The sequence below is a fragment of the Hippocampus bargibanti genome, linkage group LG10, assembly GCF_051943395.1.
Source record: "Hippocampus bargibanti isolate YZ-2025 linkage group LG10, ASM5194339v1, whole genome shotgun sequence".
Classification (NCBI taxonomy): domain Eukaryota; kingdom Metazoa; phylum Chordata; class Actinopteri; order Syngnathiformes; family Syngnathidae; genus Hippocampus; species Hippocampus bargibanti.
This window is the reverse complement of record NC_142743.1, coordinates 1,491,951-1,507,630: the sequence shown is the minus strand read 5'-3', so window position 1 is coordinate 1,507,630 and position 15,680 is coordinate 1,491,951. Positions and strand designations below refer to the sequence as shown.

Here is a 15,680-nt window from a genome sequence, read left to right as displayed (position 1 = left end):
TCACCCCACCAGACCGGTTTAATGAAGGATTTTGTTGTTTTATGAGAATTGCTTCTTTTACTCCCCTTTCAAACCATCTATGTTCTTTCGCTAAGATTTTAACCTCATTGTCGTCAAATGAGTGGTTGCTAGCTTTTAGGTGCAAATGTACTGCCGATTGAGGCCCACTAGTATTATCCCTGCGATGTTGATAAAGTCTTTTTTTGAGAATTTGTTGAGTCTCCCCAATGTACTGCTCTTTACAATTTTCATTCTTACAATGTATGGAATAAACTACATGACTTTGTTTTTCATTTGGTAGCCTATCTTTTGGATGCACTAATTTTTGCCTTAACGTGTTTATCGGTTTGAAATAAGTCGGAATTTTTTGTTGCCAAAGTACTCTTTGTAGTTTTTCAGAAACTCCTGCAATGTAAGGTACTGCTACTCCTCTCCTTTTTGTATCTTGAGAATTTTTGGTTTCATTCCCTCCAAATTACAGTACTATTGCACCATTAAGATCTTTTAGTTATTGTTAGGCCCTAACACTTATCATTCCTAATGGTGTACTATTCAACGTTCCTGCTGCACTTCACGTAATAACATTGTCAGAATGACACCTTAATTATTAAAGAATACGCTGGATTCTTTTTTTGAATCGACCGTGTTCAAGATATCTATTTACGCTGAATCTGAAGGTTAAAAAAAAGTCATTTTTCCCCCCCATGGATGAACTTTATATTTTAGGATGGATTATATTACTCAAATATAAATGAATATTTGTACGTTTGAGGTACATGTATGTAAATAAATTCAGATTTGAAAGTGAATTATTACACTGAATACAAATTGCAACAACATTTCTCTGGCCCTATTCACCTGAGCATTGCCTCAGAGCTGCGGGCCAAACATTATTAGAGGAACTGAACAGAGGCTCAGGTGCAGTTGAACCTTTTCGTTCGCTCCCTTTGGAAAGATCCCTCACTGAACGTCCTAAAACAAATGTGTATGTATTCTTCGGTTTTTGATTCTGCATGAAAGTCAATTTTTAGTTGTGCTGTTTTTGTGCTTTTTGTGCTCTTTGTTAATCATGTATTGTTTTATTGTTTGTTCTTGTATGAATTCATTTTGCTCCATGTGCAGAAATTAGTGTACAGCTGTGGTTGGTTTAAAGTGCTGTATAAATCCAGTTGACTTGAAACAAATCGAGCTGTTTTAAGCATGATGACTTAACCCTTTCAGTCATCAATAATAATAATAATAATAATAATAATAATCATCATCATAATACATTTTATTTGAAGCGCCTTTCAAAGCTTTTAAGGACACAGACAAGCATAGATACAATAATAAATAAAATACAATTATAAATAGAAACAAGAGATAAAGCTACACAGAAAATGCAGATTTTTACAGTATGCAAATGACCAATTCACGGCATAGAAGACCGATTTACAAACACTTGAGTACTCAATGAGGGTGAGAGAGAAGTGGGTGTAAAAATAACTTGAATTCCTACATGCTACTATAGTATTCCAGACTCTAGGGGGTGGGATCAAGAGGAGGAGGGAGAGCAAATAGCACTCTGGGGAACAGGTAATGTGTGGGTGGTGTTCAAATGACTGAGTGAGCCATCCACAAGACGGAGGGAGGACAGTGAGAGACACAATGTCTTTTGTCATATGCTGCTGAGAGGATGAGGGAAGAAGAAATGAATGGAGATGACAGGCGTGCATGAGTGTGTGTGTCCGTGCTTGTGCATGTGTATGTGTGTGTCGGAGTGGTTGTGCGCATGACTGCGTCTTGAGTTCAATCCCATCATGGGCTCCATGGTCAGCAAGGCTCCTTGTGTTCGCAAGAAGAAACGTAAGGTGTGTGTCTTTTTAATTGTCTTCACTGCAGTTTTTGTGTTCTTTGTGATGCCCCGTCCAAAGTCTCAAAACAAAATCAGAGTTTAAGAAGGACTGCGAGAACTGTAGTGGAATGTTTCTGCTGCTTTTAATCATGAATGCGTTGAACTAATGTGCAGCATGAACTACGCTTATCATTTTCTGACATTATTTTACGATCACTTCGCTTGAGTGCGGGTGGGGAAGTGCAGCAGTTGAACTTTTTCGGTTGTTTTTTTTACTTTGTTTACTTCGTCATTCTTATCAGTGTGATATTTCACCTCTGCTCTTCCAGAGCAACAAATGGATTTTATGGCCATGCGTGCCTTTCCCTCCATACGTGTGTGTGTGTCTCGGCGGGCGCAAAGATCCACTTTTTCCATTCTAAATTCGCACTTGCAGCTTTGCTGTTATTTTGTGCTCGTGTGTCAGTGACAGATGTGAGTCCGTAGAAAAATACACAAAATGAGCTCATCGGGTGTGTGCACTGCGTTTATATCCGAGAGTGACTGACTTGGTGCAGGCAGTCACATGTGCGAGGAAATGTGTCGGTGAATTTCAAAGTCAAAGTCAGCTTTATTGTCAAATATGCTACTATGCATGACATACAGCACGGATGAAATTACAGTCCTCTTGGAACCAGCGTGCAAGGCACTTAAATTGACTTTAACAAACGTAATAAATACAAAAACGCCAATTTGCCAAAGGAGAGAAAATTTGTGTTAACCAAAAGGAAAAAATATAGACTTTTGTTCACTCAGAAATTATCAACTCTTAATTCAATATGCTTATAGATGAAATTTATTATTATTATTATACATTGCAAGTAAACTACTCAAAAACCTTCTGTAATATTTTCTTTTAATTTATGAGTATTGGTAAATGTTACGAGAAGTGAATAGCACTGCAAATTTTGTGCAGTTCACTTACTTTATTGGTGCATTTAAACAATAAAATGAGATCCATAACAATTGTGAGTGAATAAATGCAATCCACCGCCACGATAGTGCGTATAACTGAAAATGTCTTTCGCAGCCTCTACTACATTTTTATCTGTCCAATAGAATAATATAACATTGCACAGTTCTTGTGTAGCAAGCAAGTCTAGTTTGGAATTGTTGTTATTTTGAAGACACTTTTTCATGTTGGATTGTTTTATTCTCTGCAGTGTGAAGAGGCTTCCAGTCGGAAGGCAGAGTTGTCGCTAGAATTGGCAAATCTCAAAGACGAGCTGGGTAAGCATTCACAAAATCAACAGATGCATAATGTGTACCCTTTGTTTCTGTTTTTATAATCATAATACATGTCATTTGTAAGCGCCTTTCAAAACTCTCAAGGACACTTTACAGTCACAGGATATTTTTAGTGGTGAGGTGCAATTCCACATATCTCTGTGTGGGATACCTGCACAGACTCTGAAACCGTCTATCATATCTATACATAATGCACACTGTCTTTTCTGTTTTTTTTTATTTAGATTGATAGGCTAGGCCACATGAAACTAAACGTGTGTGCCAGGGTTGCACTACATCAATAGATACCACTCACCATACAGCGGCACCCATTCTTCGGGCTAATCTGAGCACTAGCTTGTACAGCACTCAAGCAGGGTGCACTTGCCAGTTGGAAGAGATGAGCGTGGGGACGGACACAAGTGTGTGCATACTCGCCAAATTCAATAGGCTTTGCGACTTTGCCGAAGAGACATGGAGAGAATACAGTCCACAGTCAAAAGGCCATGGGGCAATTTGGAAGGAGGATGTTGTGAACAGAGACATGTTTTACTATCCATTTATTCGTCCATTTAGTCATTTTCTGAACAGCTTCATCCTCACTAGGGTCACACGGCTGTTGGAGCCTATCTCGGCCATCTTCAGGCAGTAGGTGGAGAACACCCTGAACTGGTTGCCAGCTCATTGTGGGCCACATAGAGACAAACAACCACCCGAGCTCACACTCACACCTAGGGACAATTTAGAGTGTTCAATCAGCTTGTCATGCGCGTTTTTGTAATGTGGGATAAAATCTGTTGGGTCAAATATGGATGTTGTTCTCCTGGTTCTGTTCTTCGCTGGTGTTGCGATGATATTTAATCAGCAGGAAGCAAGGTGATGTACAAAAAGAGTCTTTATTTCTTGTGCAGCAGAGACAGAAACAATGCTCTTCACAACAGGAGAGACAGACCCAAAAAGGGGCAGGCGGGAAGTTGAGATAGAGACAGAGAAACAACTTATACTAAACTAGACAAATAAAAACGCGTAGAAAATAAGTAACATTGGATGTTTAAGGATGTGCATCTAAAATTGTTCTATCAAGCCCAGGGTGAACATGCAAACTCCACACAGGGAGGCCAAAGCTGGAATTGAACCTGGTCCTCTGCGCTGTGAAGTTGATGTGCTAACCACTTGACTACTGGGCCAGCTGTCCTGTTATTGAATGCAATTTAGTCTTTCATGTGAAAAAGAATCTAAAAATGATCTAAAATCAGGAACGTGACAGCGATGCAGCTGTGTATTTTGAAAAGACGAGCATCAACGACCAGTATAAGGTGAGATGGAGGAAGGGTCGCTTTGAATTTGGGGATTCATACACACACACCCAATTGTACTGGTTGGAATCTATAGTACAGCACCATTTAATGTTTGTTTGTATCTTTTTTTAATGTATAGATTGAAAATATATATTTCATTGGCACATTCCACATTACTATCAACACAAGAATGAACAGTGTAAATGCACCGGACGGATCATAAATACTGTTTGTCAGCCGTAGTCCCAAGGCAGGTTTCTTAATGATAGAGTGTTTTATGCACATTAGTAAACATATTAGGTTATTTCATGTTTAGTTTAGTACACATTATGATTATTGCACGTTTAATTTCAGTCTAATAGCATTATCAAGTTTATTAGTTCAATAGTCGTTGCAAAGAAGCAACGGCTCCAACTTCAAACTAAGACCCTCCCAACACTGAGTTGTCCGTAGCTGATTGGACAACAGATCGCTGCTGTGGACATTCAAAAACTTGTCAGAGCGGGAGCTCGTTCTCTTTGTTCCTATCTTTGTCCGTGTGCTCATGTCTTCGCTCCTACCAAGACGAGAAGTGCTTTTTCTGTCTCATTAGAATAAAGTAGATTTTTGTTCACCATCTATCGTCGTTACTGATATTTCTATCACTGAACTTCTTTGAACACCGAACCAGGAAAGAAACAAGAATTTAAACCGAACACTTAACATAAACATAACATCAACCGTTAACATGAAATAACAAAATAAAACACAACATGACATGAAAAACGGGCAATCATGCATTCTGACCCATTCATCCGGCATACGCTTTTATGTATGATGCTGTTCTAGATGAAAGAGGAAATTATACTTTCACTAGTGGATCAGAGATGAAAGTAAAGATTAAGTTGTCGCATGCGTTGATGAAAAAAAGGGATTCAGTTCTCTTGTTGGTTTGAAAGGGGAGTAAAAGAAGCTATTTTCCTAAAACAGCAAAACCCTTCACTAAATCGCCATGGTGGGCTGAGGTTCAATTTTGGATCGTTCGTATAACAGACTTCTTAGGCAACATAGGCTTAGTTATGAGGTGATAGCAGAGCAAATGGGGCAATCAGGCCAGTCATAGACCCCATACTCAGGCAGGACAGTAGAAGTAATCAGTCAGGACAATGGAAGTAATCAGTGTAGCCGCAGGGAGTAGTACTCTGCTCCCCCCAACCTGAGGGCAGGGACCAATCATAGCAGAGTCTGGCACCGCCACGTCTGGACAGTAGGGATATATATAGGGCCAAAACTACCAGCAAAAATGTGTTTAGTTCGCTGACGAAGCCTCTTGGATAAGAAGCGAAACGTTTGACACCTTCAAATTTGACGGCTGAAGAAACGATAAACATAACATGGCTATGAACAATGCTGCCCAGAGGTGCAAAAAACAAGCAACCCGGCCGGGGCTGTCCAGTGGCAGCGGTCAAATAGCACCGACATTCCTCCCAATCAAAGTGACGGTGACATCCGTGACGGTATACATATGCTGCTCAAAAGGTACAACCAAGGAGCACCCGTTCTTCTATTTTGAGTTATGTCGTGGCCAAAAACGCTCAAAAGAGTTTTCAACTGAGTAACAACAAACATCATGTGACAAAACCAAAAAGGAATTAACAACAAAGCAAATAGAGCAAAGCTGTTTAAAAGCACTTTCCCACTACTGCCAACCCGGGCGCCATCTTGAATCATGGATGGTTTATGATATGTTTTGTACAACATTCACAAATGTAACGAATGTTTCCCAAAAAGTGTATCAAGGCTTTACGAGTAATAAGCATTCACTCAAAACCGAGAAAAGTAAACGTTGATTCTCAGGCATTTTTCTTGCAAAAACATTTTGCACTCCTCCCACTTTCATTCCATTATTTCTCACAGCACTGGCTGTAATCTTGTACGGCGCGTCTGAACTTTGTCTTATGTCTTTGCACACTGGGCTGAAGAATGTTTGCAGTGTATAGAGTGCTGCTGTTGCGCGCACACGCACACACACACACTGGAACACAGACCATTAAACAGGTTGTGACCGTTAATACTGCATTATAATCCTGCAGTTTTAACAGGAACAACCTGTCATATCCCATTCGGCACTTTAAAAGTATTCCTGTGATGCGATACCGCCTAAAGTCACCTGTATGATCTGTCGCCACAGTCTCTCAAAAAAAAACAATTGGCTCTATCTCCTTTGTTTTGCATGGCTTATTCTGGGTTGAATAATTCAGAACACCAGATGTGTTTCTATTTGTGAGATGATACACGCGTTCATACACAGAGTGCCACCCGTCGTGTGCGGTGAAGCACGAGTTGGTTGCCTCAGCTGTTATTGACTTTTTGTTTCTATCACCAATGCACCAGCTGCACATGCACAAAGTACACACATTGCGAGTTCCGTTCGAAGACTTGCATCAGCTGTACCAGCCACAGCGGCTATTTACTATATCGAGGCGTAGCCAAAGGTTTAATCGCAGCTACTGAACTAGGTTGATTTCAAGCTGTCTTTACAAACTGCCTTACAAACAGCTGTTGTGTACGGGCTGACCCATTGAAGTGAAATCTGCAGTGCAGTGTGCAAGGCAGTGTCATTCAGTGAAACTACTTAACATTTTTTTTGTATTGGAGAGGGAAGTAGACTTTTCCAAACACACACAAAAAAAATCTGCTTTTCATACTACCCCTACCACTACTACTACTAATAATATAATATAATATAATATAATATAATATAATATAATATAATATAATATAATATAATATAATATAGGTAACATCCGATTTATGACCGGCGCGATTTACGACCACCCGTACTTACGACTGCGACCGCCATACCCTATTTTTTTAATTTTAATTATACGCCTGGCACCTTGTGGTGTATGAACCAAGTTAATTGTGGGTTGTTTGGATACTTGGAGTTGCCGTACCTTGCATTTTCTATCGACTGCACATGTGTGAAAATGTTCCATTCTTCCCATGTTTGCAAGAAAGTCACTGTCGATATCAATATAACAAGCAAAACGCGTGTGTCTACTTGGTCACACAAGACACCACAATTTTGGCCTGCCAGCCAGCATCTCACCCTCGTACAGCAGTGTGATGGCACCGGAGGGGGGGTGTCCACGGGCCAAGGCGAGAGTGCATCGCGTCGGCGAGAACGCTGCGAAACACAATGACAGTTCGCCGCCTCCTTGAGACTGTTCGTTCTGCTTTCGGGCGAGATGGCGGGTCGAGCGTGTCAGCACCGCAGACAACCGCGGGGTCGGGCTGCGCATCATGTGAAATAATAACCGGAATTAATTTGTCTGTACAAATGTCAAAAAGGTTTTTTTTTTTTTCAAAGATTCTGTGATAATCTGTGTGCAGCTTTTTGCACCAACAATTTTGTACCAATAATAAAAGTGCAGTACTCCCAATGAAATGCTTTCATTTGTCTTATAAAAACACAATGTCAAAACGCTTCTTCAAATTGTCCTGTTGAGATGAGCCATAGACACCCGCCATGGGCGACAATTAGTCAAGACTTCTCAATCCACAATACAAATGAATTTGTGTTGTCCAAGTATACCCCCTGAACGTCTAACGTAAGGGCCACATTCCTCTTGAGGGCCATTGTGAATTTGAGGAAACCATTACAATGTTTAATCCCCTCCATATATGACAACAAATTGATGATTTCAATCCTGAAGTCAAGAATAATGACTTGTTATTGTGGTTTTCAGTCAACAATTTGACATTTTGGTTCCGACTTTGTGCATGATGGAATTTCACAAGTTTGATTTGCTTTTGCGGGCCCAATAAAATGATGTGGCGACCCAGATCTAGCCCCTGGGCCTTGACTTTGACACGTGTGGTCTAACGCCACTCATTCTCGTATCTGCGCAGGGGCTTCGTCTCAGTGCTGTGACCGTTTGAACAAGGAGAAGGAGGAGGCACGCATCAATGTGAAGGAGGTCTTAAAAAAGCTTGATGAGCACCACAAGGAGGAGCTGGTGCAACTGGAGGACAGGTACCGCTCCTTAACGCCGAAAATTGCAGATTGCTTCACCCAAATTGATTCTTATTCTGTCTTCTTTTTTGTGTGTGACAGATTGAGGAGTTTTTACCAAACGGAGTGGGACAAAGTCCATCAAACGTATCAGGAAGAGGCTGACAAATATCACATGTTAATGGAACAACAGGTCAGAGAATCTAACACCGATCGGCTGTTGGTAACATTGCAGCCAAATCTCAAAGCTCAGTCTTTTGACTGGGGTATTTTAAGGTCAGGTGTCAAGTAAACCTGGACCTGGAACAGTAATACTTGGCTCTTAAAGAATTTCAAGCGTACAGTGGGACGTCGGTTTACGAAACCCTTGGTTTATGAACTTTTCGGTTTACGAACGTTACATTGATGAACATTTTACCTTGGCATACAAACTATTTTTCGGGATACACACGGAGCTACCACAACGAGTGATGTGTAGTTCGTGAATGAGCCCGTTCTCCAAACAAGGAAATGGCAGCGCACTTTTTTTTGTCCTCTATTCCCCGCCCCCAGTCGTCTGTTAAAGCCACGTGATTGGTCAAGAACGCAGCGGTGGGGGATGGAGTTATAGACAGAGAGAGAGTGAGGCCGTTCTCCAATAAACAAAATGGCGTCTTCGGTTAAAGCCACATGATCGGTTAAGAGCCCAGCAGTGTGGGGGGAGGGGTTAAACATTAAAGGGACAGGCAGAGAGAGAGAGAAAACACACACACACGAGAGGGAGAGGACAGAGCTTGAAACAAAAAAAGTGGGAAAAACAAGTAAAATGGTGAGAAAATGGATGGAAAACAGTGAAATTTCAACTTTGATAGTTCAAAAGCAGAGTGTAGACTGCAAGGTTAAAATATCCCATCAATCAGGCTCCACAAATAACCCGCACAAGTCATCTGTACACTTGATGCAAAAAGCAGTCATGCTGTTTGCGTCCAACATTTGTAATAATAATACAGTGATACCTCGGTTTACGATCCCCTTGGTTTACAAACTTTTTTGGTTTACGAATGTTACATTTATGAAATTTTTACCTTGGCATACGAACTTTTTCAGGATACACACGGAGCTACCACAACGAGTGATGTGTAGTTCGTGAATGAGCCCGTTCTTTGAACAACAAAATGGCAGCCGACTGATTTTGTGCTCTAGTCCCCGCCAGTCTTCGAATAATGCAACGTGATTGGTCAAGAACCCAGCAGTGAGGGGGGTGGTTTAACATTAAAGAGATAGGCAGACGACAGTGAGAGTTTCAACTTTGATAGTTCAAAGGCAGAGTGTAGACTGCAAGGTTAAAATATCCCATCAATCAGGGTCCACAAAGAACCCGCACAAGCCATCTGTACACTTGATGCAAAAAGCTATCAACCCAGCTAAACAGAACACAATTGATGGGGAACTAGATGCAATGATAACAGAGAAAGCACCTACAAGGGATCGTTCCTCAAGATGGTGCAAGAAGAAGGTTATGTTCATCATCAAGTGTTTAATGCTGGTGAAATCGGCCACTCCATTCCATCAAGCCATCAACGACCATCACAAAGGTAAATGAAACAACTTTATTATACAGTACAGTTTATTTCTTTAATTATAATACCATAGCACATTTATTATACATAAAATAAGGTACATTTTGTGTAGTTTTAAGGCTTAGAAAATTAGAAAGTAGAAAATTATGTTTTATGGAGACCTGGGAACGGATTATTCTCATTTTAATGGTTTCCTATGGGAAATTAATTTTTGGGATACACACTTTTCACCTTACACACTCTGTCTGGGAACCAATTAAGTTCGTAAGCCAAGGTATCAGTGTAATACATTTCATTTTTAAGCGCCTTTCAAAACTCTCAAGGTCACTTTACAGGATTTTTATTTGTGGGTGAGCAGCGGCAGCCACACGCGCCAGCGTTCACTCAACCCGGAAGTAACTCAAATAGAATAGTAAGACAAATAGATAGAAAGCTAGCTAGCAAGCCTATAGATAGCTAATAGCTAGCCAGCTAGATAGCTATTGTACGGTATTACAGAAAAGACAAAGAGAATTGACTTAGCAGGATATTTCTTTTCATGTCATAAGCATTTGATTCCTACATGTATGGTCCAACATATATTTTGGCAACAACCTCCTCTTCCTCCAACTCTTCAAACATCCCTTGGGATACATTTCAAACATAATTTTCCAAATCAATTCCTGACTTTCTCGCTTTGTACACTTTCCGTCGTATTGTTCCGAGTCCAAATGTCACTGTTTTCTATCTATTTTCTCGCGCTCTCTGTTATCTGGCTGTGTATTTAATGTTTGCAGCTCTGTGTTTGTGTAACACAACACCCTCCCTCACTGCTGCGTTCTTGACCAATCACGTGTGCCTTTAACCAAGACTAGGGGCGGGGCATAGAGGACAAAAAAAGGCCGCTCCCATTTCCTTGTTTGGAGAACACCCAGCCCCCGCGCCCTTCACTGCTGCGTTCTTGACCAATCACGTGGCTTTAACTGAAGACCGGGGGCAGGGAATAGAGGACAAAAACAAGTCGGCTGCCATTTTCTTGTTAGGAGAACGGACTCGTTCGCGAACGACAGACACGTCACTCATTGTGGTGCTCCGAAAAATGTCATTCGTATTCGAATTTGTATGCCAAAATTACATTCTCGTGAATTTAACGTTCGTCAGCCACGGCGTTCGTAAGCCGAGGTATCACTGTACTCTCTCTTCTGGACACGTCCAAACCATCTCAGGCTGGCCTCTCTGACTTTCTCTCCAAAACCTCGAATGAATTGTCCCTCTGATGTACTCATTCCTGATCCTATCCAACCTGGTCACTCCCAAAGAAAACCTCAACATCTTCATCTCCGCTACCTCCAGCTCACCAACCTCACTTGTGTTGTAGCTAAACAAGGGAACCGAACAATGACACAGCAGATCAACAATGTTACACTCGCGTTGGATCGATCCTAGGCAGGTTATGCTCAATCAGATGATCTGATCTTAAATTCATATGCAAAAAAACAAAACAAAATCAAAAACGTGCCTCCAGTGAAGGACATATTTTAACAGGAGCTCATTGATCATCAACTAATTGATTTGTGCCTCTGCTTTTTAGGTGGAGGAGATAAGGACCAGGCAGGAAGCTGAGAGGAAGAACCAGGAAGTAAGTCACAAGCAAATTATCGAGTCTCTCAAAGAGCAGCATGAGAGCTCGCTACAAGGTGTGTCCATCCATCTGCAACACCAAACAGACAACAAGCGCTTCATATTTATACTCCCGTTTACATCTCGTGTCAATGTCTGTTCCTCTCAATGTTCATTTCAGAACTGAAGAGAACCCAGGAAATGGATCTCGAGAACCTTGACAAAACACGAAAAGAAACAGAAACGACTCTTTCTGTAAGACAAACTTCACTTGGATTGCCCCCCCCCCCTCTACAAATGTTGTGTTTTTCAAAGCAAATTCTGCCACCGAAATGTCTGCGTTTCAAAGCAATTATGCTGCGTAACAACTTGACTAAACTTGTTCACTGTCATTATTGCAGCGGTCAGGAACAGTTCACTGAGACTTACTTCTTTCCGTGTGCCTTCTGTCCACGTTTCTTCCTCCTCACAGGACAAACTATGTGAGCTGTCAGCAGAAAACTCTGCCCTGAATGAAAAGCTTAAAGTAGACGAAGAGAGACGGCTACTGGCAGAAAAGAATCTGGTAATGATTTTCCCAAGTGCTTTAGTAATAATAATAATAATACATTACATTTTAAGCACCTTTCAAAGCTCTCAAGAACACTTTCCAGTCACATACAAGCATATGTACTATAATAAATCAAAAACAATCACAAATACGATGCAATAAATAAAATACAATTATAAAACAAGAGAAACAAGAGAGAGAGCGACACATAAAATGCCATTTTAAATAGAGTCAGAAGAGCCGTCATGCTATGTGCACTTTTGAGCTTTTTAAACGACGTTGTTGCTTATGCAAGATACTCTAAAAAGAATATTGCATGTTTTTATTCAATGAATAGTTTCAATGTTCCGCTGACAACAACTGAGTGACTTGCGCGGCTACTGACTCATGCAGGTTGCAAGTGCAGAGTTTGTGTAGCTCATAATGAAGTTTTGATGGTGGCAATGGTGAGTTAGATTTTGAATTAAGAATTGTATTGAGACATTTCACGGTTAGAGCAAAGCATTGTCAACAAACGGTGAGGAGTTTTGCTTGATGTTGCCGATGACTATTATCCTTGCTGCCATTGTATTTTTATCATTATCCTTGCTGCCATTGTATTTTTATCATCGTTTGTGTTGGATTGTCTCAGGTGCCTCTTTGCACAACCTACACCTTGGGTCTTGTCTGGTGTGGTATATCCCTGCCTCTATGGCTCTGGTGTTCAGGGCCTGCTCTTGGGCAGCCATGATGAGTGCCTCTGTGCTGTCCTTTAGGCCAGCCCTCTCTAGCCACTGATAGGACTTCTTGAGATCAGCCACTTCTGCTATGGTTCGGTGGTACATCCCGTGTAGGGGCTTTTCCTCCCATGATTGTCCCTCTTCCAGCACCTCATCCTCTGTTCCCCATTGACTGAGACATTCTCTGAGTACATCATCCGTTGGAGCCTTCTCTTTGATGTATTCATGGAGCTTGGATGTTTCATCCTGGACAGTGGCTCTCACACTCACTAGTCCCCGGCCTCCTTCCTTACGGCTTGTGTACAGTCTCAGGGTGCTGGACTTGGGATGGAACCCTCCGTGCATGGTGAGGAGTTTTCGGGTCTTAACATCCGTGGTCTGAATCTCTTCCTTTGGCCACCTTATTATTCCTGCAGGGTATCTGATCACTGGCAGGGCATAGCTGTTTATTGCCCGGGTCTTGTTCTTGCCATTGAGCTGGCTTCTGAGGACTTGCCTCACCCGCTGGAGGTATTTGGTCGTAGCCGCTTTCCTTGTTGCTAATTCGAGGTTGCCATTGGCCTGTGGTATACCGAGGTACTTGTAGCTGTTTTCAATGTCTGCTATTGTTCCTTCAGGGAGTGAGACCCCTTCAGTGTGAACTACCTTGCCTCTCTTAGTCACCATCCGACTACATTTCTCCAGCCCGAATGACATTCCGATATCACTGCTGTAGATCCTGGTTGTGTGGATCAGGGAGTCTATGTCCCTTTCGCTCTTAGCATACAGCTTGATGTCATCCATGTAGAGGAGGTGACTGATCGTAGCTCCATTTCTGAGGCGGTATCCATAGCCTGTCTTGGCGATTATCTGGCTGAGGGGGTTCAGTCCTATGCAGAACAGCAGTGGGGAGAGTGCATCACCTTGGTATATGCCACATTTGATGGACACTTGCGTTAGTGGCTTGCCATTGGCTTCAAGTGTGGTTTTCCACATCCTCATCGAGTTTGCAACGAAGGCTCTCAGGGTCCTGTTGACCTTATACAACTCCAAGCATTCATTGATCCATGTGTGTGGCATCGAGTCATATGCTTTCTTGTAATCAATCCAGGCTGTGCACAGGTTGGTATGTCGGGACCTGCAGTCTTGAGAGACTGTTCTGTCAACCAGCAGCTGATGTTTGGCACCTCTAGTATCTCTACTAATGCCTTTCTGTGCTTTGCTCATGTATTGATCCATGTGTCCACTTATCTTAGCCGCAATGATGCCTGACATGAGCTTCCATGTTGTGGAGAGACAGGTTATTGGCCGATAGTTGGAAGGAACTGCACCCTTTGAGGAATCCTTCATGATCAGGATTGTTCGCCCTTCGGTTAGCCATCCTGGGTGAGTCCCATCCATCAGCAGCTGGTTCATTTGTGCTGCTAGGCGCTCGTGGAGAGCTGTGAGTTGCTTTAGCCAGTAGGTGTGGACCATATCCGGGCCTGGTGCCGTCCAGTTTTTCATACCTGAGACTCTTCCTTGTATATCTGCCGCTGTGATGGTAACTGGGTTCTGTTCAGGGATGTTGCTGTGCTCCTCTTTCAGAGTCACCAGCCATTGTGCACTGCTGTTATGTGCGACCTCCTTCTCCCATATGCCTTTCCAGTATCTTTCAGTTTCCAGCCTTGGAGGGTCTGCTCTGCTGTTAGAACCCTGCCACTGAGCGTACACTTTCGCAGGTTGTGTTGCGAACAGCCTGTTTATTCTTCTGGCCTCATTCTCTTTCGTGTACCTCTTTAGGCGACTGGCCAAGGCCTGGAGCCTTTGTTTGGCAGTTTCGAGTGCTTCAGGTATGGTTATCTGCATGTACCTCTTGGGTATTGGCCTTTTATTCACACCTCTCTGGGTCTCCGTCAATTGACTCACATCTTTCCGAGCCGCCTTGATCTTGGCCTCCAACCGTCTTTTCCATGGTGGGTAATGAATCTCGTGGCTCTCATGGTTGCTCTTGTAGCCAAGCATGTCTAGGATCACTGATGCTGAGGTGTATATCAGCTCATTGGTTTCCGTGATCGTTCCGGTCGGGATCGTTCTCAGTGCTGCATTCACAGTTTCCATGAGACTTTCAGGTGGTACTTCACATAGCCGTTGTAATCTGTGCCTTCGTTGCCCAGTTTTCATTCTTGCCATGATCTTGTCTCTCAGGTCATTTGCTGCCTCGCTCAGCATTTCATTTATTGGGGCTGGCTTCCCAATCTCATTATTCATTGGGGCTTGCCTCCCAATCTCTGGTTGAACCTCTTCCTGTGATGTGGCAGCCTGGGGCCCTTCACCTCGGAATTTGTGTTGTACCTCATCAATCTCAAGTTGTGATAGCAATTGCCGTTTGTGGATATTGGAACACTGAGCTACTAGTTGTTTCGTGGTCAACCGTGTATATATATATATATATATATATATATATATATATATATATATATATATATATATATATATATATATAATACTTCTGTGTAAAGAGCAGTACATTGGGGAGACTCAACAAATTCTCAAAAAAAGACTTTATCAACATCGCAGGGATAATACTAGTGGGCCTCAATCGGCAGTACATTTGCACCTAAAAGCTAGCAACCACTCATTTGACGACAATGAGGTTAAAATCTTAGCGAAAGAACATAGATGGTTTGAAAGGGGGGTAAAAGAGGCGATTCTTATAAAACAACAAAATCCTTCATTAAATCGGTCTGGTGGGGTGAGGTTCAATTTGGATCGTTCATACAATAGCCTGCTTAGGCAAAACAGGTTAGGCAACTTTCGTAATGCTGATGAGGTGATACCGGGGGGAGTGGGGGTAATAGGCCAGTCGTTAGTCAGGAATGTAGGAACAATCAGTGGGG

At 42.1% G+C, this 15,680-nt stretch overlaps 1 protein-coding gene across 2 annotated transcripts in view; it reads left to right on the top strand.

The window, feature by feature from the left end:
- The window catches only part of LOC148892044 (uncharacterized), a 107,343-nt gene that overhangs the window by 84,011 nt on the left and 7,652 nt on the right, over positions 1-15,680 (top strand). For both annotated transcript variants that reach the window (XM_089007254.1, XM_089007253.1), the window contains 6 exons: positions 3,037-3,103; positions 8,293-8,416; positions 8,498-8,588; positions 11,525-11,630; positions 11,735-11,808; positions 12,026-12,118. In XM_089007254.1, the coding sequence (XP_088863380.1) occupies positions 3,037-3,103; positions 8,293-8,416; positions 8,498-8,588; positions 11,525-11,630; positions 11,735-11,808; positions 12,026-12,118 (555 nt within the window). The remainder of the gene's footprint in view (positions 1-3,036; positions 3,104-8,292; positions 8,417-8,497; positions 8,589-11,524; positions 11,631-11,734; positions 11,809-12,025; positions 12,119-15,680) is intronic.